We start from the raw sequence: 22717 nt of genomic DNA on the forward strand, positions 1-22717 counted from the left end.
AGAAGTTATGGCATTTTTATGGCCCAGGAAAGATAATTTTTGGGGAGAGAGGATTGTCCTTTTATAACAGAGTTTAGGCTGAACCCTTGCAGAGGGCTAAGCCCCAAAGAGGTGTTATTGAGAAACTGATGAGAAACTATGCAGCAAAGGGTTTAGGGAGGACCGAGGGCTGGGGGAGAAAGGAGAAAGCAAAACCTGTAAGTGACAGCAGAAAACTTCCTGGGGCAGTGTTGCTGCATATTGAAAGTGGTTCAGTGAATAAATAAGACCGCAGCCATACTCGCTCTAGAGATCTATTTATTATGACCCTGCAGTGCCCACTCCCCATCCCCCGATCCCCAAGGAGTTCTTGCCTCTGCCTCAGAAAAGGTGGCCAAGCACAGAGGACAGTTAGCCTCACGCCTGCTGAGAGAAGTGCTTCATTATTCTCTTTATCCAGGGCAGGAAGTGTGAGACCTTGTCGAAGACCCCTGGAGGTGTCCCATTCCCGTTTCCATAAGAGAAAGTCCCTTGGGCCACGTTGTTACACACGAGGGGTCCCCCAGAGTCCCCCTGTGGGCAGAGAGAGGAAGGACTGGGCTGGTGACTGCACTCCTGGTGGTCCTGCCCTCCCCACTGCCCTGAGGCTGGGGGTCTGTGTCAGGGGGCTGCATGGGAGATTGGGCCCTGGGCAGACCTTGTCCCCTCTCTCAGTCCCTGCACTCCATCCAGGCACTGACTGTTCTTTCCAGCACCACCCAGGCCAAACATTTCTCTCCAAACCTCAGGGAAACACGGGTGACAAGGCTGCTGTGAGGAGACTAAGCCTTCTTCCCCCAACAGGGGACCACTGGAAGGGGTGGGGAACTGAAGACTGGATTTGTAGACCCAGCTGCCCAGGCTCTCAGGCTGAGGCATGAAGGCACAGCCACTCCCATACCCTGGACCTCCCTAGGTTCCTCAGCCCTGGGGCCTGTCTAGGTAGATGCTGGAAGCCTGACCTTGTAGCTGGTCTTCATCTTCTTCGGGTCTCCTACACAGATCTGGGTGGCCCCCATGTAATAGCCACGGAAGCGGGATCTGCACTCCCGATCCTCCTGCACGATCAGCTCTACCTCCTGCAGAGTGGTTGCTAGAGTGCCCATGGCCACGCGTCCCCAGCCGGCCACACTGCACACCTGTCCCGGCCTCACCCGGTCCTTGCCTTTGGGCAGGCCCAGGGGCCTCACAGCTGCAGTCAGCTTGGCCTTTTTCACCAGCTGATGGAAAGAAGCAAGAGGGGCCAGCTCAGTCAGTGGTCTCTGGGCCCAGGTACTCTATGCGGCTGCCCTGTCTTCCTTCTCCCCTGAGCCACTGAGACTGGTCAGGTGGCCAGGCCAGGTATGAAGGAGGGGACAGGTCCCAGTGGGAGAGGAGACAATGTGGACCCAGGAGAGCGAGGGCAGTGGGGAGGTCTCCTTACCTGCAGTAACATGATGTCGTTGGAGTAGTTCTTTGGATTATAGTCTGGGTGGGGGATGGCTCTTCTCACGGGGATGATCTGCTGGGTCTTCTCCTGCTTCTTGATGTTGTGGGCCCCCAGGGTGACGTTGATGGAGCTGCACGAGAGCAGAGTGGGCAAGGGAGTGTGGGGTCACAGGACACAGCTCTGCCCAGGAACCAGGAAGGTCAGGTGACAACCGGGGTGGGCAGAACTGGAGCCGAGGGGCACATAGAGGTGACAGATGGGTCCTGGATTCTCTTTTTTTCAATGATACTGAGGGTAGGAGCTCTGGGAGCTCTCTTTTGCTCTCAAGCAATATCATGAAATTACTGTGAGTTTGCATTTTGGTGCTAGGGCATGCTTCCGTCCTCCACTGCTGCTTTATTTGCCTGGTGTGGTCCATCTCTTCTCCACTGTGCCACTTACTCTCACATCTGATCCACCGACTCCAAAGCTCACCTGTCCTATGTGTCAGCCTTTCTCTGCCCCAGCCACACTCTCAGCTGGCTCCTTTGATGAGCTCTCATAGGCTTGAGTGACCAGGAGCCTCGGATGGCCCCCTGGGCTGCAGCCCTGGCGGGGAAGGGCAGGGGTCCCCCTAGGGGTCTTTGCCCCTCACCTTCCCAAGCAGTGAGCAGCCGTCAGAACAAAGTCCTCGTTCACAAGGGCACCGCCGCACCTCTTCTTGCTGTTCCCGACGAGAAACTGAACAAATACCATGTAGGGCCGAGAGTGGGGCTTGGCCTCGTGGCCCCCGATGATCTCCTCTGAAAGAAAAGGCTGGTGGATGGGGTGACTGGGGGCAGCTGTGGTCAGGAGGGAAAGAGTAAGAAGGCGGTGACTGATGGTCTTCTCAGGTTCTCCTTGTAGCTGGAGGACCTTTCCTGAACCTCATGCCTCAGAACCCCCCTGAGAAGGGACAGTGCTTGTTCTCCACATCCAATTTCAGACAAGTGTGTGGGGGAGGTAAGATCTACCTTCAAGATGGTAGAATCTCAGAGGATCGTGGACAGGACTCCCCTGATGCCTTCTTTCTCAGTGAGTCCCCCCGGGCCCGTCTGAGCCTCTGCTAACATCCTGATGGGTGCCATTTTCTAATAAGCTACCTATGGCCTTATGGAGTTGGATTCTCTGATATCCTCATGTTCCAGGGCCTCGCACATCCTAAGGTGTCAGTAGACGTTTTTAAGTTGCATGAACGAACGGCTTTCAATTAGCATTTGGCTGAGGTTGGATGGAGAGATAGGGCTGGTGGGATTCAAGGCCGCAGGAATCAGGGAGGGCATCGGCAAAGACAGTGGAGCAGCCGAGGGCCTAGGAAGGCAGGGGTGGGTGGCGCTGACAATGGGTTACACGGGCCTGGGACTGAGGTTGGGGTACAGTCATCTAGCTGCTGCTGAGATCACCCTCCGTGGGCAGGATGGAGCAGGTGGAGAGCACTGAGAAATTTAATTGGCTTTTAAAGCTGAGTCCAGCGACAACACCCTCTACTGCAGCTGGTTGGTCTGAGCTTACCTTTCCTGGGTTGGAGCAAGCAATTTCAATGCCTGTCTTTTGTAGTTTCATATCTCCTACCAAATGTCTTTCTACAAACAACCCACTTTCCAAGCCATAAGAGAGAGGCTAACCCCTACCAAACCTTCTAAGGAGTACCCTTCCTGCTGGCCATCCTTGTTGAGTGTGTCTGTCGAGCATCAGACCTGTCAGTCTTGGTTTGAGATAGGAGCCGGGGCTCAGAAAATTCCTGGGCTCAAAGGAGGACAATCCAGGGCCGCACTGGGCAGAAGGGTCAGGACTTACAGGGGGCTTTGTGGGATGGGCTCAGGCCTCTGGAATGGGGCTGGTCACTCACCTGTCCTGGTCTCAAGGGGCAGCAGAAGGGCCAGCAAAAGCAGAAGTGGTTGCATCTTCCCTGAAGTTCTGCCCAGGTCAGAGCAGCCTGTCTTTCTTCCTTCCAGAGGCGAAGCCCCGAGGGGAATGAAGGACAGGTGGCTCACTGACCGTCTAGGCCTCCTCGACTTGTGTTCCTGTAGAGCTGGGCGTCGTCATACAAAGTGGTTTTCTTGGGCTGGGTGACAACGGTACTGCCTCCACACTTGCACTCCCACTGTTGAGTCACGAGGTGAACGTGAGAAGAAAGAACAAGAAAGTGATGGCTGGGACTGCAGCCCGCAGAAGGGCTGGTACCTCAGAAGCCACTCGGTGACTGAATCGAGACAAGAATGTCTTTATTTCTCGGCTCTTGGCTCTTTTTCCTTTCTGAGGAAACCGTGAATAATTACTGAGCTAGCTGGGTGCGGGGACATGAGAGGCGTGGCTCCTGAGCTTGAGATGCTGATGGTCACCAGGGGCAGACCAAGAATCTGTGCTGAGTGTACCTTTCCCCTCAGTCTAAGCACACTCATCAATTGCAGACATTCAGCAAACTGCTTCTTTTCAGGCTGCCTTCACTTAGGTGGGGGTTTTCTTTTATTTTTTTAGTTATTGTTTGCTTAAATGTTTATTTCTTTTGAGAGGGAGAGAGAATGAGTGGAGGAGGGGCAGAGAGTAAAGGGGAGAGAGAAAGAGAGGGAGAGAGAGAGAGAGAGAGAGAGAGAGAGAGAGAGAATGAGAGAGAAAGATCCAGGCAGGCTCTGGGCTGTCAGCAAGGATCAGGACTATGAGATCCTGACCTGAGCCGAAATCAAGGGTCAGATGCTTAACCACCTGAGCCACCCAGGTGCCCCTGAGGTGGGTGGTTTTAATTTTTTTTTATGTTTATTTATTTTTGATGGAGAGAGACAGAGCCTGAGTGAGGAAGGGGCAGATAGAGAGGGAGGGAGACACAATCTCCACAGCAGGCTGTCAGCACAGAGCCTGATGTGGGGCTCAAACTCATGAGCAATGTTATCGTGACCTGAGCCCAAGTCACCCACTTAACTGACTGAGCCACCCAGGAGCCCCTAAGGTGGGTGTTTTTAAAATGAGATTACTTTTCTGAATACATTCTTATATAAGAGACTTAGTGATGGTTGAAAAATGGGAGAAAAAATTTACTCGATAAGCTGTAAGCTGTAGGACACCTTTGAAATAATAGGATACCTTTGAAACACAACTTTTTATTATAATAAGTTTCCTTTGGAGGCACACTCACACGTACACACACACACACACACACACACGCACGCATGCACACACACACGCGAATCTGTGGGAGGTGGGAAGAGGCTGGATTAGACCAAGATGGAAGAGCACCTGAAGGTCATTCAAGCCCATGGAAGATGGGTTGCAGCACACCAGAGGGTGCGACCATGGCAAGGCTGTGACAGGCACTCGGGCTAGGCTGGGAGTACCGAAGGGTCCTCTTGAAACTTCTCAGACTCCAAGCTGCCACCCTGATTTGGGGAGGGAGCGCTGCATGGGGAGAGCTACAGCTCTCCAGAATCTTCTCGCCCATTTCTCTTAGGGTGGAGAAGTGGCCCCCTATCTCAGAGCTTCTGAGGTGGTCCTCCTTCCAAATGGATTCCTTTATGTTGCCATATTGAGGTAGGATGGGGTGGGAGTGTAGGTGTGGGAGGAGGTAGAGGGCAATATGGATGAGACAGAAGGGTGCTCTAGAAGAGGGTCATTTTTCCTGGGACAGTGTCTCCCTTTTCCCGATGGAGCTAACAGTCAGCCTGGCAGGGGGCTGTGGCGCTGGGAGGTGTATTTGGAAGGAGCTGGGTCTCAGTGCAGCAAAACTTTTTATTCTAGAGAATGTGAACCAATGGTTGCCGTAACGAATGAATGTTGTTTTGGTGAATAAGGGAGGAATCTAATTTCCACTAGAGATGGAAGTTTATTAGGTCCCTGGCGGCCTCCTCTCCACCCCCTTTGCTCAGTGCAGTTCTGGCCTCTGCCCCAGAGAAGGTGGATGGATTGATCCTGGAGGCGTCTGAGTCTGGTCCTGGTGGGCTGAAGTGTCTCATTATTTTTTCTATCCAGTGCATATAGCCTGAAATCCTGGTGTAGACAAGTGGAGGTGTCCCACAGTGTTTTACACAGGAGACAATGCCCTGGGCCACGTTGTTGCACACAAGGGGGCCTCCGGAGTCTCCCTGTGGGCAGAGGGAGGAAAGGCTGAGCCAACCCTTCTTTGGTCCTACCTCCCTGCTGTCCCTGGGGATAGGTGGTCTCTGTTAGGGGGCTGTGGGTGAGATCAGGGCCAGGGTAGGCCTGTGGCCTCACCTGGTCCTGGGGTTCCAGCCTGGTCCTTACACTCCCTTCCCTCTTCTCCCTCAGAAACCCTCTGCCCATAAGGAGCTGTGGGACAGTCTCTCACCCCTGCTACAGACACAGGGCCAGAGATGGGTTTGGATGGAAAGGCTGAAGACAGGGATATGGCTAGTTCTCACTGCCTCTTCTCAAAGTGTGGCTGTCCCAGGGCTGGGCATGGACAGTACTGGGGATCTCACCTGAAGAGCAGACTTCTTCCTTCTTGGGTTCCCCACACACATCTGGGTGGCGGGGTTATACAGGTGATTGTAGTGTGACATGCATTGCTCATCCTTCTGGATTTCAAGCTCTACCTCATGCAGTTTCTCTGCCCCAGAGGAGCTGTCCATTCTGAATTGTCCCCAGCCGGCCACACTGCACACCATCCCTGGCCTCACCCACACATTCCTTTTGGGCAGCCTGATGGGCCTCACGTTGGCATCCAGGCGGGCCTTTCTTGACAGCTGAGTGCCGGAGGAAAGGTATTGTAATCTACCGATAGTCACAAAGAGCCCGGGGACAGTCATGGCATTGCCATCTTCACAGCCCCGGGTCAAGTGGAAGGTCATACTGGGAAGGAGGGAGAAGAATGAGGTCCCAGGGAATGCAAAGCCCCCAGGAATAAAGTGCACAAGAACCAGTGGAGCGAGGGCCCTACCTGCAGTAACATGATGTCATTGAGGAAGGTTTCAGAAGTGTAGCCTGAGGGGCGGATGATTTCTCTCACGGGGATGATCTGCTGGGTCCTCTCCTTCCTCTTGATGTTGTGGGCCCCCAGTGTCACAGTCATGAGGCTGCACACAGAGCAGGGTGGGGGGTGGGGTGACAGGAGGTACAGTCTCAAAGCCGTGGAGGGAACAGGACAGCTCGGGGCAGGGCAGGACTGGAATTGGAGAAGAATTATAGGCAATGGGGCCCTGGGGCTGAGCATCTCTGTGCCCTCTGCTTCTTGGCAGCCCAGGCTGGGCAGGAGTTAACCTCACAGTTAACACCTGAGAGGTGTCACAGAAGGGCGGGGTTCCAGGCGTCCCTTCTTACCTTCCCCAGCAGTGAGCTGCTGTTAGCACAAAATCCTCACGTACAAGGAAACCCCCGCACTGTTTGCAGGTGTTGTCTGGTTTGCAGATCCGGAGAAATGCCATGTAGGGACGAGAATGAGGGTTGGCTTCATGACCCCCGATTATTTTCCCTGAAAGAAAAATTCTACCCTGCCTGCTGTGCTCATGAAGCCGAAGGCTGGATGCAGAGAAACTGCGGCAGGTGGGAGTCGGGGTGGTGGAGAGCACAGTCCCTAGTAGCCAGCAGCAACCCAGAAGGCTTCCTCAGGCAGCCTTCCTGGCTTGCTACATGAGCCATGAGACTCACATCTTCCCTCTGACAAAGAGCAGAGGAGCCCTTGTTCCTTATTTCCTGCTGCAGACACATAGGGTGGCAGACAGAATTTGCATTTGGAGCAAGCAGTGAAATCCCCATGGATCCTGGAAAATCCTTTCCCTGAATGTACCTAGGTCCTCTCTCCCCTTTTGTTTCCCAGACCTTAATGAACTGCTCCACGTTTGTCATGTTCGGAACTTGAGCTCAAAATGCTCATGTTGTATTGTGGGTTGCGTTTGATCTTTGCCAGAGCCCTGCACGTAGTAGGTGCTCAATAAATGTCTTGGCCGCCTGAAACAATGGTTCTTGATGAGCCCCTCGATGAGGGCTGGTCATGGTTCTAAGTAGCAGGGAATACGGGGCCTGCCAAAGCCGTTGTGCCCATTGTGACTGACAGATTACCAGAGGGAACTTGAAACAAAAATGGTCCAACGTAAGTGTTATGGGGACCAGGACGCCACCAACTGTGAGATCAACTGGGTCCTCGACTTCTTTCGTGGACAGCATAAGAATGCCAAATCTTGGAGAAATGAGTGAAGGTTGAGGGTATATTTTAACACCTTGGGTTAGAAAGTTAGTAGGCGTTACTTTGACTACAGAAGCCAGTCCCCTTCTCCAAGCTGCCCTTTCCTGAGACATTAGTCATTTCTCATTCCTACCTTCCAACCTTCTTTCAGATGCCTTTGTAAAAGAACCCAATTTCCAGATGACTAGGTTAGGACCTGGGAAGGGGATGGTACCCATGGGCCCTCCTGGGGATCAGCCTCCTGCCCTGCCATTCCTGCTGAGGGTTCATCCCGCTTCAGATCTGCCCATCTCTGAGTGAGGTGGGCAGATCTGATGCGGGATGAACACTCAGGAGGGCTTGGATGTGCCTGAGTGTAGCATGTAGGCAGGGCTGAGCCATGGTGGGATGGGGCTGGGCCTCTGCTGGTGGGGACAGTCACTCACCCGCTTCAGCCTTGGAGGCCAGAAGAAAGGTCAGCAAGAGCAGGAGCGGCTGCATCTTCTCAAGAAGGCTGCCCAGGTCGGAGCTGCTGGTGCCTCGTCCTAGTGTCCTCTCCCTGGTGTTCTTCTCTGGTGTTGTGGTATTTATCACATAAGGCTCCTCCCTCTGAGTGCCTCCTACTGCTGTCTGATCAAGTCCTGGACTGAGTGAAATAACTTATCAGTCACCATATTGGTATCCGTAGCTCTTGACCACACCAGCTGAAAACAGGAACCACAGGCTAGAGATGGGGTGGTTAAAAATGTCCCATCAGAGAGCAGCAAGTCCCTGAGCTGCAGAAATCTGAGCTTCATGATGATAGATCCAAGATGTTTCGTCTTCCTTGGCTCTCTTTAGCCCGTCAGGACGATCTTTTACGGAGGCCCCTTTCGAGTGAGACTCAGGGGTATTGGGGGTGAGATTCCTTGCTTCTGGTGGAGGAGACAAAATCATCGGTGATCTGATAAGGATGGTGAAGGTCATGGCTAGAGAGATGGACAGAATGAATGGTGTGGGAGTCATGTTGAAGAGGGGTTGGTCCAGTTACTAAAGAACTGAGTGGTTTAAAACAACAGCAGTGACACCACCACCACGACCACAACCACCACCACCATTTATTTTTCCCATGAATCTGCAAGTTGCTCAGGGTTTAGCGTGGAGAGCTCCCCTTTGCTCCCCTTGGTGTCAGGAGAGGCTTGAAGGTTGGAGGCTGGGATCACCTGAAGGCTCAGTCACCAGTGCCCAGTGGTTGGTACTGGTTATCTACTGGCATGTCAGCTCCTCTCCATGAGGTCCTCTCATGTAGTCTTTGCATGGGCTTGTTTAGTCTTCCTTGCAACGTGGTGGTTGGCTTTCCCAGAGGGAGGATGTCCCCCAGATCAAGCCAGGCAGAAGCTGTGTTCTTTCTTTACCAGACTTCGAGTCATACGGCATCCGTTCTACCAAATTCAGCTTCTTGGGGGCAATCAAAAGCCTCCACCCATATTAAAAAGGAAGAGGCATATAGAACCCACTTCTGAGGGGGAGGAGTGTTTCAGTCATGTCAGAAGAGCCTGCGGGATGGGAGACATACAATGTCAGTCATAGTAAAGGACAATCTGCCACATGACTTTAGGGGCAGGTGGAGTTGATCAGAGGACTTGAAACCACTGATTGGTTTCAGGTTATAAGTCGAGGTTATAGCCTTTGGACAGATTGGGGCCTGCTCTGTCGAAACCAAGTGTATTGAGGATGGAAGAGGGTTGGGTCTCTGAAACGAATTCCTGATAGTGTGTGAAGTGGCAAAGAGTGCCAGGGAGCTAGAACAGGATCCTCACACCACTGTCTGGAGAGCTATATTCTCATATCCTTGTAGTATTTGCTCAATGAGTTCTTCTGATGGTCTCCCCATAATGGATAACAAGAAGGGAGTAATGGAATTGAAAATATTGTTGCTTCTAAACATGTTGATCCCAGTTCTCTTGAGAAGCAATAAAGTCAACCGTGACTCTGGCTGGTGGGGAGCCAGAGTGAACCAAAAGACGGCTTTCAAGCCCCTGCGAGGTGGGGAAGGTGGCCACACCAGGCTTCCTATGCGGACACCCTCCCCCTTATCCCACATGGGCTTGGACGCCCTGCACTGGGCAGTCCAGCTTGGGATGGCAGAATAAACGTGAGGTGAGGAGGGCAGCCCAGCTCGGGAAGTAGACGCCTAAGTGCGGTGAGGGGGATATTCACATCAGGGACTGGCCTAATAGGTGGTATCAGAGCTCAAGGAGGCAGACAGGGGCCTCCACTGAGGGGGCAGTCTGGTGCAATTCATCAGAGCAGTTGGGTATAGTGAGGTTTGCATTGGCACGAAGGGGCTGCCTTTAAAAGGGAAATAGCATACGCCAAGGGCAAGGCTTTTTTTTTTTTTTTTTTTAATTTGTGTAGCAAGATGTATATTTTTTTGTCTATAATTTTACTTTCATCTTATCTATGCCTGTATATTTAAAATGTATCTCTTGTAAATAGTACAAAATTCGGTCTGGCATTTCTTAGCTAGACTAACAATCTCTGCCCTTTAATTAGAGTATTCAATCTCTCTTTATGTTTAATGGAGCTGCTGATAGGGTTGGTTGAAGAATATCTTATTGATAGTGATTTGTATTGGTGTGACTTAGTCTTTGTTTTTTTGTCCTTCTTTTTCTGCCCTCTTTTGTTGTGTCCCATTTAGTCCTCTTTGTTGGCTTTTATTTATACCTGTATATTTTATCTTATTTACTCTAGGATTACAATATGAGTCCTCACGTATCACGGTCTCTACTTTGAATTGATGTTATGCCACTGCACATAAGAACCTTGTAATGATGTCTCTCCGTTTAACTGCCCTCCCACCATTTGAGTTATTTTTGTCATACATTTTACAATATGCCATAATTCCTAAAGCATTCTTGCCTAAAGTAATCAATAATCTTTAAAAGAAATTTACATAAAAGCTTTTATATTAAGTCACATTTCACACTTTTATTTCTCTTTTTCCCTTCCTGCTTTCAATGGGATCATTTCCCTTTAGCCTAAAGAACTTCTTTTAGTGCTCTTTGCAAAGCAGTTCTGATGGCAACAGTTCTCTTATCATTGTTTTCCTGAAAATGTCTTCATTTGGCCTTTACTTTATTTTTTTAAAATTCTTAAAATTTAATCTATTTTTTTAATTTACATCCAAGTTAGTTGGCGTGTAGTGCAACAATGATTTCAGGAGTAGACTCTTTAATGCACATTACCCATTTAGTCCCTCCCCCCTCCCACAACCCCTCTAGCAACTCTCTGTTTGTTTTCCATATTTAGGACTCATGTTTTTTCTCACTCCCTGTTTTTATATTATTTTTGCTTCCCTTCCTTTATGTTCATCTGTTTTGTGTCTTAAAGTCCTCATATGAGTGAAGTCATATGATGTTCGTCTTTCTCTGACTACTTTCGCTTAGCATAATACCCTCTAGTTCCATCCGTGTAGTTGCAAATGGCAAGATTTCATTCTTTTTGATTGCCGAGTAACACTCCGTTGTGTATATGTACCACATCTTCTTTATCCATTCCTCTGTTGGTGGACATTTCGGCTCCTTCCACACCTTGGCTATTGTTGATAGTGCTGCTATAAACATTGGGATGCATGTGCCTCTTTGAAACAACATACCTGTATCCCTTGGATAAATACCTAGTAGTGCAATTGCTGGGTTGTAGGGTGGTTCTATATTTAACTTTTTGAGCAATCTCCATACTGTTTTCCAGAGTGGCCGCACCAGCTTGCATTCCCACCAGCAGTGCAAAAGAGATCCTCTTTCTCCACATCCTCGCCAACGTCTGTCGTTGCCTGAGTTGTTAATGTTAGTCATTCTGACAGGTGTGAGGTGATATCTCATTGTGGTTTTGATTTGTATTTCCCTGATGATGAGTGATGTTGAGCATTTTTTTCATGTGTCGGTTGGCCGTCTGGATGTCTTCTTTGGAGAAGTGTCTATTCATGTCTTTTGCCCATTTCTTCACTGGATTGTTTGTTTTTGTTTCATTGATTGTTTGTTTCACTGGATTGGTGTTGAGTTTGGTAAGTTCTTCATAGGTATTGGATACTGACCCTTTATCTGATATGTCATTTGCAAATATCTTCTCCCATTCTGTCGGTTGCCTTTTAGTTTTGCTGATTGTTTCCTTCACTGTGCAGAAGCTTTTTATTTTGATGAGGTCCCAATAGTTCATTTTTGCTTTTGTTTCTCTTGCCCCCGGAGACATGTTGAGTAAGAAGTTGCTGTGGCCAAGGTCAGAGAGGTTTTTGCCTGCATTCTCCTCGAGGATTTTGATGGCTTCCTGTCTTACATTGAGGTCTTTCATCCACTTTGAGTTCATTTTTGTGTCTGGTGTAAGAAAGTGGTCCAGGTTCATTCTTATGCATGTCGCTGTCCAGTTTTCCCAGCACCACTTGCTGAAGAGACTGTCTTTATTCCATTGGGTATTCTTTCCTGCTCTGTCAAAGATGAGTTGGCCATACGTTTGTGGGTCCATTTCTGGGATCTCTATTCTGTTCCATCGATCTGAATGTCGGTTCTTGTGCCAGTACCATACTGTCTTGATGATTACAGCTTCGGAATACAGCTTGAAGCCCAGGACTGTGAAGCCTCCCACTTTGGTTTTCTTTTTCAAGATTGCTTTGGGTATTCGGGGTCTTTTCTGGTTCCATACAAAGTTTAGGATTGTTTGTTCTAGCTCTGTAAAGAATCCTGGTGTTATTTTGATAGGGATTGCATTGAATATGTAGATTGCTTTGGGTAGTATCGACATTTTAACAATATTTGTTCTTCCTATCCAGGAGCATGGAATCTTTTTCCATTTCTTTGTGTCTTCTTCAATTTCTTTCATAAGCTTTCTGTAGTTTTCAGTGTATAGATTTTTCACCTCTTTGGTTAGATTTATTCCTAGGTACTTCATGGTTTTTGGTGCAGTTGTAATTGGGATGGATTCCTTGCTTTCTCTTTCTGTTGCTTCATTGTTGGTGTATAAGAATGCAAGCGATTTCTGTGCATTGGTTTTATTTCCTGCGACTTTGCTGAACTCATGGATCAGTTCTAGCAGTTTTTTGGTGGAATCTTTAGGGTTTTCCATATAGAGTACCATGTCATCTTCAAAGAGTGAAAGTTTGACCTCCTCCTGGCCGATTTGGGTGCCTTTTATTTCTTTGTGTTGTCTGATTGCTGAGGCTAAGCCTTCCAATAGTATGTTGAGTAACAGTCATTTTGCCTGTACTTTTAACAATATTTTCACTGGATCTAGAATTCCAGGTTGAATTCTAGAAATACATTGCCTATTTCTTTTTTTCCCCTTCAACTGTTTAAAAAATGTTATTTGACTGTCTTCTGACTTCTATTATTATCTGGAAGAAGCTCATTGTTATGCTTCTTGTTTCCTGTAAAGTAATGTATCTTCTTTTCCCCTCTACTTTCATTTTTTGATCTTTATCAGATACCAATTTGACTATTAGGTGCTTAGATGTGGCTTTCCTTGTCCTACCTGAGACTCACTGAAGTTCCTGACTCTGGGGATGAGAAATGCCATCCAGCAATAGGCCTGTGATGAAAAGGAACCCATGGCTGCCCTTCTCTCGTGGTGAAATATGTTGGTTGGTCAAAAGCAGTGTCGTGTGCGATACAGATTGGTAATAAAGCTATAAGTTCTCTAAGTCCACAAAGTGTGGTAATGGAAGGCCAAGCCATCCCAATGCCCGTCCCTGAAACAAATGAGCAAGATTTGGCATTCCTCGGGCCTATCCCCCACCAGAAACTGGCTTTGCATTTCTCTCTCCAGTCACACTGGGGCCTGACTCTTCTGGTGGGTGTGTGGGGAAAGAAGGACAGTGAAAGGAGATCTTGGGGACGAGGGGCACTTCCTTGAGGTCTTTACAGAGTTAATTTATTTTGTTTTATTTCTTAATTTTCATCACAGAGATTTTTAAGCAAGGGAAGAATTGTTTCCTCTGAGTTGGGGGTTGAGGGATATTTCCCCAGACAAAGGAGATTTGAAGGAATTGGCACGTTAAGGTGCTCACCAACTTGCATCTGAATGTGCCCATGAATAGACTGCAGCTTTACCAAGGCAGATGTTTTGAATACTTGTCAAGGAATGGCTGCCACAGGAGCCTACAGGCTTTTTCTCCAGGGAGGTGTCTGAGCAGAAGCTCATCTTTTGTTCAGGGTTGCTGATAATTCATCACAGACTGGGCATTAGAAAACATGTCAGGCTTCTTTATAGAAAAATTAAAAAAGATGTTTATTTATTTTGAGAGAGAGAGAGAGAGAGAGAGAGAGAGAGAGAATCCCAAGCAGACTCCATGCTGTCAGTGCAGAGCCCAACTTGGGGCTCGATCTCATGAACCTGAAGTCATGACCCGAGCCAGAATCAAGAACTGGACTCTTAACCAACTGAGCCACCCAGGCACCCCCATCATATAAGGCTTCTTCCTGGCCTGGCTGTCAGGAGGCCTGGGTTCAGTCCAGGTGCTGTCCTAACTCTGGTCCCTTTAGTCAGTTATGATCTGTTTCTGGTACTTTGTCTCTCCCTCATCTCTTGAGGGAGGATGAGAGACTACAACAAGTGTTCTCAAGCTTGTTTTAAACCACAGAACCATTTCCTCAAAGCAGACGTACTATGTGAACTGAATATGCAGGTGGCTGGGAAACTTTAAAGAATACTATTTTTAATTTTGCTTTCTGCATTTTCCTTTTTGTTTTTTCCTTTTTTTTCTTTAACTTGATTTATTTTGAGAGAGAGAGAGAGAGAGAACAAGTGGGGGAGGGGCATAGAGAAGGAGAAACAGAATCCCGAGCTCGCTCTGTACCATCCATGCAGAGCACGATGTGGGGCTCAAACTCATGAACCCACGAATCGTGAGGTCATGACCTGCGCGGAGATCAAAAGTCAGACACTTAACTGATAGTGCCACCCAGGCACCCCTCCTTTTGTCTCTGTTAATCAAGGAACCAGGTCCTTAGTATGCGTTCGATGCAGGGATTTTTTTTCAGCTCCAAATCAGAAGCTGTGGGATCTCATCGCTCTTCCCTTGCAAAAGTACTCGAGGTCGTTAAAAGATTGTGTTGCTTCAGGCTTTGTGCATAAGATGTGAAAGGGCATGCCTTTGAGGGTTACATGATCCCAGAGTGTTTACCCCGTGTCACAAAAGAGGATGGTGTTGTGTATTTTTGGTGCAGATTTTTTGGTGCAGGCTAAACCATCAGCCCAGAGCTGGGACCTTAGGCCCAGCTCCCAGGCAGTGCCCACGCTAGTGGTAAGACCTTGGTGGTATGGCTCTTGCGGGTGTCTGGTGAGGTAAGCCCAGCATAGGGAGATCCTCGTTCAGCAAAAAATCACATCTAAACCTCTATATCGTGGCCTCCAAGCCACAAACTACCAAATGTGGAAAAGTCTAGGCAGTCTTGGGGTCTGTGGATGCAACTACGTAGCCCGGGCCTAAAGGGCAGTGGTGGTTCTCCCATTTTTCCAGACCACGTGAGCCTCCCTGATTCTAGTTTGAGTCTGCACAGGAAGGGTCTTGCAGTCATGACTGGGATTGTTACTGGCCCGTCCAACTGGATGGGTGTTTAACTTAAGCTTAAATTGCCTTTGGGCCAATATATAATGTGTTTTTTTTCTACCATTTGAATCTATGCAATGACATTCATACCGGCTGCTTTTGAAGCAAATGTCCCCTAGGTATAGAGGGTGTTACAGTAAACAGAGTTTGGTAACTTCATGTCTAGATGCTGAATGACTAAAGTCATTTCCAAATCTATGTACTGCTGTTCTAGAGTCACATGTGATAATATGTATACAGACTGTGACCAGCAATAATAAAAAAGTACAAATTCTTGATTCAGGTGGACTTACCATAGAGATGTAGGCCGTGTGGACAGGTGTGAAGGAGGGAGAAGGGGTTAGATGATTCGGGTGAAATTCAACAGTGTCGGATTCACCTGGGCTCAAATGATAGAGCCTGCATTATGTTTCCTGCATGTCCCCAATCAATGCCTGACATGTAGTAAGTGCTCAATCAGCATTTGTTTATTGGTTGATGGAAAACATTGTGCTTTCCAGTCCTACTGCAGAGAAGAGCCCTTTCAAACTCAAAAGGCTGATATAGCCCAGGGTGGCCAGCAGGGAGTCTCAGCCTAGAGGCTGGCAGTGACGAGAGGGACAGGTGGAGAGGGACTTAGGCTATGGAGTGACTAGACAGCCAGTGGACCCTGAGCACAGGGGGTGACATTGGGCTGGATGTGAGGAGTTGAGCTGGCCCTTCCCAGGTGATCGATGGGGCCAAGGGTTCTGGAGAGCCACCCGCCAGCCCTGTCCTCCATGGACCCTGTCTGGTGCCCTCACAGGGCAGGTGCCTCTGATGCCCCTCTCTGTGAGGGCGTGGACTGGGCTGACATCTCAGTGGCGAGGCCCTGTTGGAACTCTGGGTGTTCTAGGTGGAAGGGATATGAGGAAGGGGCTGGCTCAGATCAGTGTTGTCTGGAGGGGACAGGAGTTGTGGCCACTGAACACTCCCAGGGGTTTGGAATACTCTGAGGTATGGAGAAGAAGGAGCAGCCAGGAGACTAGAGGCTGAGCTGGCCCCTGAGCTCAGAAGAGGTCAGGGAAGGGAACTCAGTCGAGATGAGGATCAAGAGCTACTCAAGAGACCCAGCCCCACTCTGTGCCAGCATCCTTGTTTGTGGGAGAGAAATGTCCTTCCACTTCCCAGTGGGGGACTATGTCCTTGAGCCACAGCCCGAGACTGGGCAAGTGTGGTTTCTAGGACCCATGTTGTTATCTTTCCTCCCTGCCAGAGAACACAGGGGAAAGAGGTAAGAACTTCACCCTGAGCTCCAGGACCAGAAAGGTTCATGCTTTCTCCTGATGGTGCCCAACTTCAGCCCTGGCAGAAGGGCAGGCTCTGGGGAGACAGGTGTGGGTGAGAGGGAGCTGGAAGGAACTTTTCATGGGGTTGAGGGGCGGGGGGAGGAGGAAGAAGAGGAAGCAGAAAACAGCAGAATTGTGTCACTGGCCTTCTAAGCACAGAGTGGATGCCAGGGAAAGAGGGTCAGTAAACACACACAAGAAACCAGCCCTTCACACTCAGTTGAGAGACATTTATTTGACAGCTGGCACCTTCCCTCCCACCCTCCCCAGTGTGATTCTAGATCAGCTTCAGAGCAAATAGTCTGGTTCCTGCAGGAAGAGGCCTCTCATCGTTTTCTTTATCCAGGGCAGGAAACTTGTGACTTTAGTGTAGGCCCGTGGAGGTGCCCCATCTTTTGGTCCATAGGAGACGATGCCCTGAGCCACATTGTTACACAGGAGAGGGCCCCCAGAGTCCCCCTGTGGACGGAGATGGGGAAGGAGTGAGCCAGCTCTCCTGCTGTCCCTGCCCTCCCTGTGCCCACTCCCCAACCTCACCCCCCACACCGCCCTCCCCAGCCCCTTTGAGAAGGGTGCTTTGCGTGGCCTTCACGGGAAGTCAGGAAGTCTGAGGGCAGGGCAGGCCTGGACATGGTCCCTGCTTCACTTCACCCCAGGTGGCAGCTCCCTCTCCTCCCCTGGTCCCAGATCCTCTGCTGGGGACTGCTGGCTTCACTCTCCTCTTTAGACCCCCCTCCCCCAAAGCAGGTGGGCGGGGCTGCTCCTCAGCATGGAGGAGGAGCCCAGTACCCCAGGTGGGTGCCAGCTATGAGGAGCCCCCTGTTTTTCTCACCACTGCACGCCCAGGGCGCACAATTTTCTAACATCGGTGCCCCGGCATGGGGCAGAGTGCTGCCAATCCCTCCTTCTGGAGGAGCACTGCGTTTGGATCCATTGCTCACCTGAAAGGAAGACTTCTTTTCCTTTGGGTCTCCCACACAGAGCTGAGTTTTGTGGTTGTAATAATTGGGGAAGCGGGATTTGCACTCCTGATCCTCCTGCATGATCAGCTCTACCTCCTGCAGTGTGTCTGGGTATCTTCCCGTGGCCATCTGTCCCCAGCCGGCCACACTGCACACCTGTCCCGGCCTCACCCGGTCCTTGCCTTTGGGCAGGCCCAGGGGCCTCACAGCTGCAGTCAGCTTGGCCTTTTTCACCAGCTGATGGAAAGAAGCAAGAGGGGCCAGCTCAGTCAGTGGTCTCTATGCGGCTGCCCTGTCTTCCTTCTCCCCTGAGCCACTGAGACTGGTCAGGTGGCCAGGCCAGGTATGAAGGAGGGGACAGGTCCCAGTGGGAGAGGAGACAATGTGGACCCAGGAGAGTGAGGGCAGTGGGGAGGTCTCCTTACCTGCAGTAACATGATGTCGTTGGAGTAGTTCTTTGGATTATAGTCTGGGTGGGGGACGGCTCTTCTCACGGGGATGATCTGCTGGGTCTTCTCCTGCTTCTTGATGTTGTGGGCCCCCAGGGTGACGTTGATGGAGCTGCACGAGAGCAGAGTGGGGTGTGGGGGTGTGGGGTCACAGGACCTAGCCCAGGATCCATGAGGGCAGGTGGCAGCTGGGGTGGGCAGGATTGGAGCCGAGGGGAAACTGAGGCAACAGAAGGGCCCAGGTTTGAGCTGTCTGTGCCTTCTGCTTCTCAGTAGCTGAGGTAGGATTCTGGAGCCGTTGCTGACCATGCCGGTGGTTCTCAGGGGACAGTTCCCCAGAGAAACATGTGAAATTGCATGACTTTGCATTCAGAGGTCAATGCAGGCCCCGGCTCTTCAGCAATGCCCCTAGCTCCGGCCTCCCCTCTCCCCACAATGTACGGCCCTCCCTCACTCCCTTTCAGGAGCCCTCCTGACTCCTGTCTTCCTTGGAGCCCTGGGAGCTCCCATTGCAGAAGGCAGGGCTCCCTGCTGGGCTTTTCAGGGCTGTGCTGGCTGCTGCTCCTCACCTTCCCCAGCAGTGAGCGGCTGTCAGCACGAACTTCTCTTGTATCAGGAACCCACCACACTTACTGCACACCTCCCTATTCTGGATCCACAGATATGCCATGTAGGGCCGGGAGTGGGGCTTGGCCTCATGTCCCCCGATGATCTCCCCTGAAGGAAAAATCTGTTCTGCTCCTGTGCACCCACTGAATCCACAGAGCAGGCGTGGCCTGGATCTGGGAGGGCCATGGAGGGGGCCTCAACTTCCTCCTCTGGGAAAGGGATGGGTAGTAGTCTTGGTCTGTGAATCTATCTTCTACATATAATTGGAGGTGAGCATACCTGTCTTTGGGATAGCCAAGTTCTAGAGGCTCCTGAAAACTCCTTTCCTGACTTTGCTTTGTTTCAACTGAGTTTCTAAGGCCCCTGTCATCCTGTGAAGTCTAGGATGTTGCTGCTTTTCCAGTGGCTAGGACTTAAGTTTAGGGATCTAGATGTTGTCTGACATAGTCTATTTCCTAGGGCATGACATGGAGCAGGTGCCTAGTAAGTGTTGGTTGGCTGCCTGAAGGCGTGGCTCCCCAGTGAGCCTCTTGGAGGAGGGTCGGTAGGGCTACTGCTGGTAGGATTCTGGAAAGCAGGGAAGTTTAGGTCTTCCAAGCTCATCTTTGAAAAAGGAGAGCCACAGCCTTCAACAAGTACAAAAAGATTGAGATCATACCGTGCATATTTTCAGACCACAATGCTATGAAACTCGAAATCAACCACAAGAAAAAATTTGGAAAGGTAACAAATACTTGGAGACTGAAGAACATCCTACTAAAGAATGAATGCATTAACCAAGAAGTTAAAGAGGAAATTAAAAAGCTCATGGAAGCCAATGAAAATGATAACACAACCCAAAACCTCTGGGACGCAGCAAAGGCGGTCATAAGAGGAAAGTATATAGCAACCCAGGCCTTCTTAAAGAAGGAAGAAAGATCTCAGATACACAACCTAACCTTATGCCTTAAAGAGCTGGAAAAAGAACAACAAATAAAACCCCAAACCAGCAGAAGACAGGAAATAATAAAGATCAGAACAGAAATCAATGCTATTGAAACAAAAAAAAACCCCAGTAGAACTGATCAATGAAACCAGAAGCTCGTTCTTTCAAGGAATTAACAAAATTGATAAACCACTAGCCAGTTTGATAAAAAAGGAAAAGGAAAGGACCCAAATAAATGAAAGAGGAGAGCCACTAACACGTTGGGAAGAAAAGCAGAGTTGGAGAAAGGAATGAGGAGACTTGGGACAGAGCAAAGGCCACAGCAATCTTGTGGGGACAGTGATCCCACGAACTCTGGTTGCAGCTGAGCCCCGGGCTTCTCTCCCAAGCAGATGCTTCAGGAAGCACCTGGCTCATCTCACTCAGAAGCCAGGCCTACTCTTCCCTTTGCAGGGGGATTTATTATGTTCTCTTCCAGTTCTCATCCTCTGCTAGGAAAGTTCCATTTCCAGATGGCAAAGGTAGAGCCTGGGGAGGGGACAGTATCCCCTGGCTCTTCTGGAGACCAGCCTTCTGCCCTGGCCATTCCTGCTGGTAGCTAATTCAGCATCATACTTGAGAGTGTGAGGCAGGATGAAGCCTGGGGTTCCGAATGTTCCTGGTGGATAGATGGATCAGGGGTGTGCAGAAGGGGCAGGAGAGCTCTACCCACGGTGGGATGGGGTCGGGCCTCTGAGGGTTGTGGTGGTCACTTACCTGCCTTTGCCCTAGAAGGCAGGAAAAAGGCCAGTAGGAGCAGGAGAGGCTGCATCTTCCCAGGAAGGCTGCTCAGGTCGGAGATGCTGGTGCTTTCTCTGTGCTCTCTTTTAGCTCCCACCAGAGGAAGCGGGTGGAGATGGGCTCATTGACCTTGAACTCCCTTTGGTTTTGTGGTGCTTCATCTTCGATGGCTTTCTACGAAAGCTTCCCTGCCCCCACTCCCTCTGTCTGATGGTGTTCCCTGGGTGGTTGTGTGAGAATCGTGCTGTGACCACATCAGAACCCACACCAGTTGACTCAGACCTGACCACTTGTTCCTCCCAGAATAGGAAACCAAAGGTACCAGGTTGGGGCTGAAGGTTGTGGTATCAACCTGTAAAGGTACTAGAGTCCAGAAACCTGAATCCCCAGTGATAAGACCACCAATGCCTCATTTCCATTTTGCTGCTAAGTTCATGAGGATAATTTCTTTAGTAGAAGTGTATGTAGACCCTTGTCTGTATGCTCAAACGTATTAGAGATGTGTCTCCTTCCCTCAGAGGGCTGATGGTCTGGTGGAGGAGACAGAAACAGCAGTGATCAGGATCCAGTCTGGTAAGTGCCATGGTAGAGGGATACACAAGATGGTAAGAGAGCATGACTACTACCTACTAAATCCATACGGTAACCCATTCATCATCACACCTTCTTTCTTAGGGATTTTTAGCATCTGTTTTTAAATTACAAAAATGCTCAGTGTGATAAAGCTCATCTCTCCTGTCAATGTTTTTTTTTTTTAATTATTTTTTAATGTTTATTTATTATTGAGAGACAGAGACACAGAGCGTGAGCAGGGGAGGGTTAGAGCGGGGGGAGACACAGAATCCGAAACAGGCCTCAGGCTCTGAGCTGTCAGCACAGAGCCCGATGTGGGGCTCAAACTCACAAACTGCAAGATCATGACCTGAGCCGAAGTTGGTTGCCCAAACGACTGAGCCACCAAGGCGCCCCTCTCCTGTCAATGTTTTTAACAAAAGTCCTGCACCTAATACGTATTGGTTTAAATTAATGAACCACTGTGACCTAGATGTTGAATGACTGATTAAGCCTAGGTAATTCCTACTTTGGGTGGACTGGGGTCAGTCCCACCCAAATCATAAGAAGTCCAGGTTGGTTCAAAGAAGTCCAGGTTACTAGATTGCCAATACCATATGAAGTGGGAAAGTGTGCTGGGCAATCAAAGACCAATAGTTGTCCTTTCAGTATTCTCTGTCCTCCGTCCAGAGAGCCACACTCCTGATACAGCAGGCTTGGCACATAATAGATTCACATTTGCTAACCAAACTCTGTTGCTAATCTCACTATAATGGATGGAAGGGACCAATTTTTTGTAAACAGCCAAGCCCAAATTCTGTTTAAAGAACAACTAAGTAGGGGCTTCTGGGTGGCTCAGTAAGTTGAGTGTCTGACTCTTGATTTTGGTTCAGGTCATGATCCCAGGGTTGTTGGATAAAGCCCCACGTTAGGCACTATGCTGAGCGTGGAACCTACTTGGGATTCTCTCTCCCTCTGCCCATCCCCCCTACATGTGCACTCTCACAGCACTCTCTCTCTCTCTTTCTTAAAAAAAAAAAAAAGAACAACTAAATATCTCTGAGTGGTTAGAATCTGGTGATTTAAGTTTCCATCTCTACATTTTCTGTATTTTACGATTTTTCTATGAGGAATATTATGTATAAAAATATATAATTCCAGTGTTAATATCCTCCTTATCAAATCAAGTATATTTTTCAAAGCTACTTTTTTTGAACTTAGCTTGCCCAGTAGTGGACATTTAAAAAATAAAAGTATCTTTCTGATTATAGTGGTAATATATGTTCATTAAGAAAATTTGGAAAGTAGAAAGAAAAAATGTCACTCATTTGTCTGTCTCTTACTGATAGACTGTTACCATAAGCAGTGCATTTTAAATACCTGGAATCAAAGTACATATACAATGTAGTTTTCTTTTGTCCTCACTTAACCCTATAGCTTAGGTATTTTCTTTATGCTCTTAAGAATCTATTAGCAATATCACTATAGTCTCTCTTTCCTAGTTGTTAAAAAATTTAGCACGCAATTATTTTCTAAAATTGTTGGAAAATTTGAAAAATAACTTAAGCAAAGAGAAAACAATTAAAATTATATGATTTCTCATCATTCATTGATAATCATCTTTAATGTCTTGAAGTATGATCTAATATATTTTTCTCTCATGTATATCTACATTTAAATTTTTTATTTTTATTTTTTTTAGATTTTTTCAGTTTTATTCATTTATTTTGAGAGAGAGAGAGAGAGAGAGGAGAGACAGAATCTCAAGCAGGCTCCACACTGTTAGTGCAGAGCCCAGTATGGGGCTTGATCTCTCTCATGAACTGTGAGATCATGACCTGAGCTGAGATCAAGAGTTGGACTCTTCACTGACTGAGCCACCCAGGCACCCACCTGCATTTTTTAAAATTAAAAAAAAAAAGGATTATGCTAAACATGAGGCTATGACTCAATTAAAAATTGAGGTGTTATGTGAAATTC

General features: G+C 48.8%; 3 protein-coding genes across 6 annotated transcripts; all 3 read right to left on the bottom strand.

Annotated features, from left to right (window-relative positions):
- Positions 1–280: 280 nt before the first annotated feature.
- Positions 281–3914, bottom strand: LOC109254956 (granzyme H-like). Of its 4 annotated transcripts, none has more exons than XM_019429263.2 (5): positions 3315–3905; positions 2082–2268; positions 1442–1577; positions 981–1238; positions 281–552 (listed from the first exon to the last, which is right to left on the bottom strand). In XM_019429263.2, exons 1-5 carry the CDS (start codon positions 3367–3369, stop codon positions 397–399), a joined length of 792 nt encoding a protein of 263 aa, XP_019284808.1. In that variant the 5' UTR covers positions 3370–3905; the 3' UTR covers positions 281–396. The 4 variants fall into 4 exon arrangements, with proteins under 4 accessions (XP_019284808.1, XP_019284809.1, XP_053745284.1 ...); XM_019429264.2 differs by having other exon boundaries at positions 2082–2229; positions 3315–3668; XM_053889309.1 differs by having other exon boundaries at positions 2082–2242; positions 3315–3665.
- A 1253-nt stretch (positions 3915–5167) lies between these two features.
- LOC109254957 (mast cell protease 1A-like) lies at positions 5168–8209 on the bottom strand. The gene is made up of 5 exons (XM_019429266.2): positions 8021–8209; positions 6734–6884; positions 6354–6489; positions 5896–6159; positions 5168–5538 (listed from the first exon to the last, which is right to left on the bottom strand). The coding sequence occupies exons 1-5, from the start codon at positions 8073–8075 to the stop codon at positions 5266–5268; spliced, it is 879 nt and encodes a 292-aa protein (XP_019284811.1). The 5' UTR covers positions 8076–8209; the 3' UTR covers positions 5168–5265.
- An 8489-nt stretch (positions 8210–16698) lies between these two features.
- LOC109254955 (granzyme B-like) lies at positions 16699–20330 on the bottom strand. Its single transcript, XM_019429261.2, has 5 exons — positions 20162–20330; positions 18441–18588; positions 17848–17983; positions 17402–17659; positions 16699–16919 (listed from the first exon to the last, which is right to left on the bottom strand). Exons 1-5 carry the CDS (start codon positions 20214–20216, stop codon positions 16749–16751), a joined length of 768 nt encoding a protein of 255 aa, XP_019284806.2. The 5' UTR covers positions 20217–20330; the 3' UTR covers positions 16699–16748.
- Positions 20331–22717: the final 2387 nt, after the last annotated feature.

This window comes from Panthera pardus, unplaced genomic scaffold (assembly GCF_024362965.1).
Source record: "Panthera pardus isolate Hobbes unplaced genomic scaffold, ASM2436296v1 HiC_scaffold_24, whole genome shotgun sequence".
Lineage (NCBI taxonomy): Eukaryota > Metazoa > Chordata > Mammalia > Carnivora > Felidae > Panthera > Panthera pardus.

What these genes read in the sequence shown, in the direction of transcription:
- LOC109254956 (XM_019429263.2), bottom strand. Translation starts at nt 3,369, where the DNA reads ATGCAACCACTTCTGCTTTTGCTGGCCCTTCTGCTGCCCCTTGAGACC. An exon ending in GCTGCTCACTGCTTGGGAAG is followed by an intron (nt 1,578 to 2,081) that starts GTGAGGGGCAAA and finishes GCTCTCGTGCAG; the next exon opens with CTCCATCAACGTCACCCTGG. An exon ending in AGATGAAGACCAGCTACAAG is followed by an intron (nt 553 to 980) that starts GTCAGGCTTCCA and finishes CTCTGCCCACAG; the next exon opens with GGGGACTCTGGGGGACCCCT.
- LOC109254957 (XM_019429266.2), bottom strand. Translation starts at nt 8,075, where the DNA reads ATGCAGCCGCTCCTGCTCTTGCTGACCTTTCTTCTGGCCTCCAAGGCT. An exon ending in GGCCTCCAAGGCTGAAGCGG is followed by an intron (nt 6,885 to 8,020) that starts GTGAGTGACTGT and finishes TTTTTCTTTCAG; the next exon opens with GGAAAATAATCGGGGGTCAT. An exon ending in GGAAGAAGTCTGCTCTTCAG is followed by an intron (nt 5,539 to 5,895) that starts GTGAGATCCCCA and finishes CTCTGCCCACAG; the next exon opens with GGAGACTCCGGAGGCCCCCT.
- LOC109254955 (XM_019429261.2), bottom strand. Translation starts at nt 20,216, where the DNA reads ATGCAGCCTCTCCTGCTCCTACTGGCCTTTTTCCTGCCTTCTAGGGCA. An exon ending in GCCTTCTAGGGCAAAGGCAG is followed by an intron (nt 18,589 to 20,161) that starts GTAAGTGACCAC and finishes TTTTTCCTTCAG; the next exon opens with GGGAGATCATCGGGGGACAT. An exon ending in ACGACATCATGTTACTGCAG is followed by an intron (nt 17,660 to 17,847) that starts GTAAGGAGACCT and finishes TCTTTCCATCAG; the next exon opens with CTGGTGAAAAAGGCCAAGCT.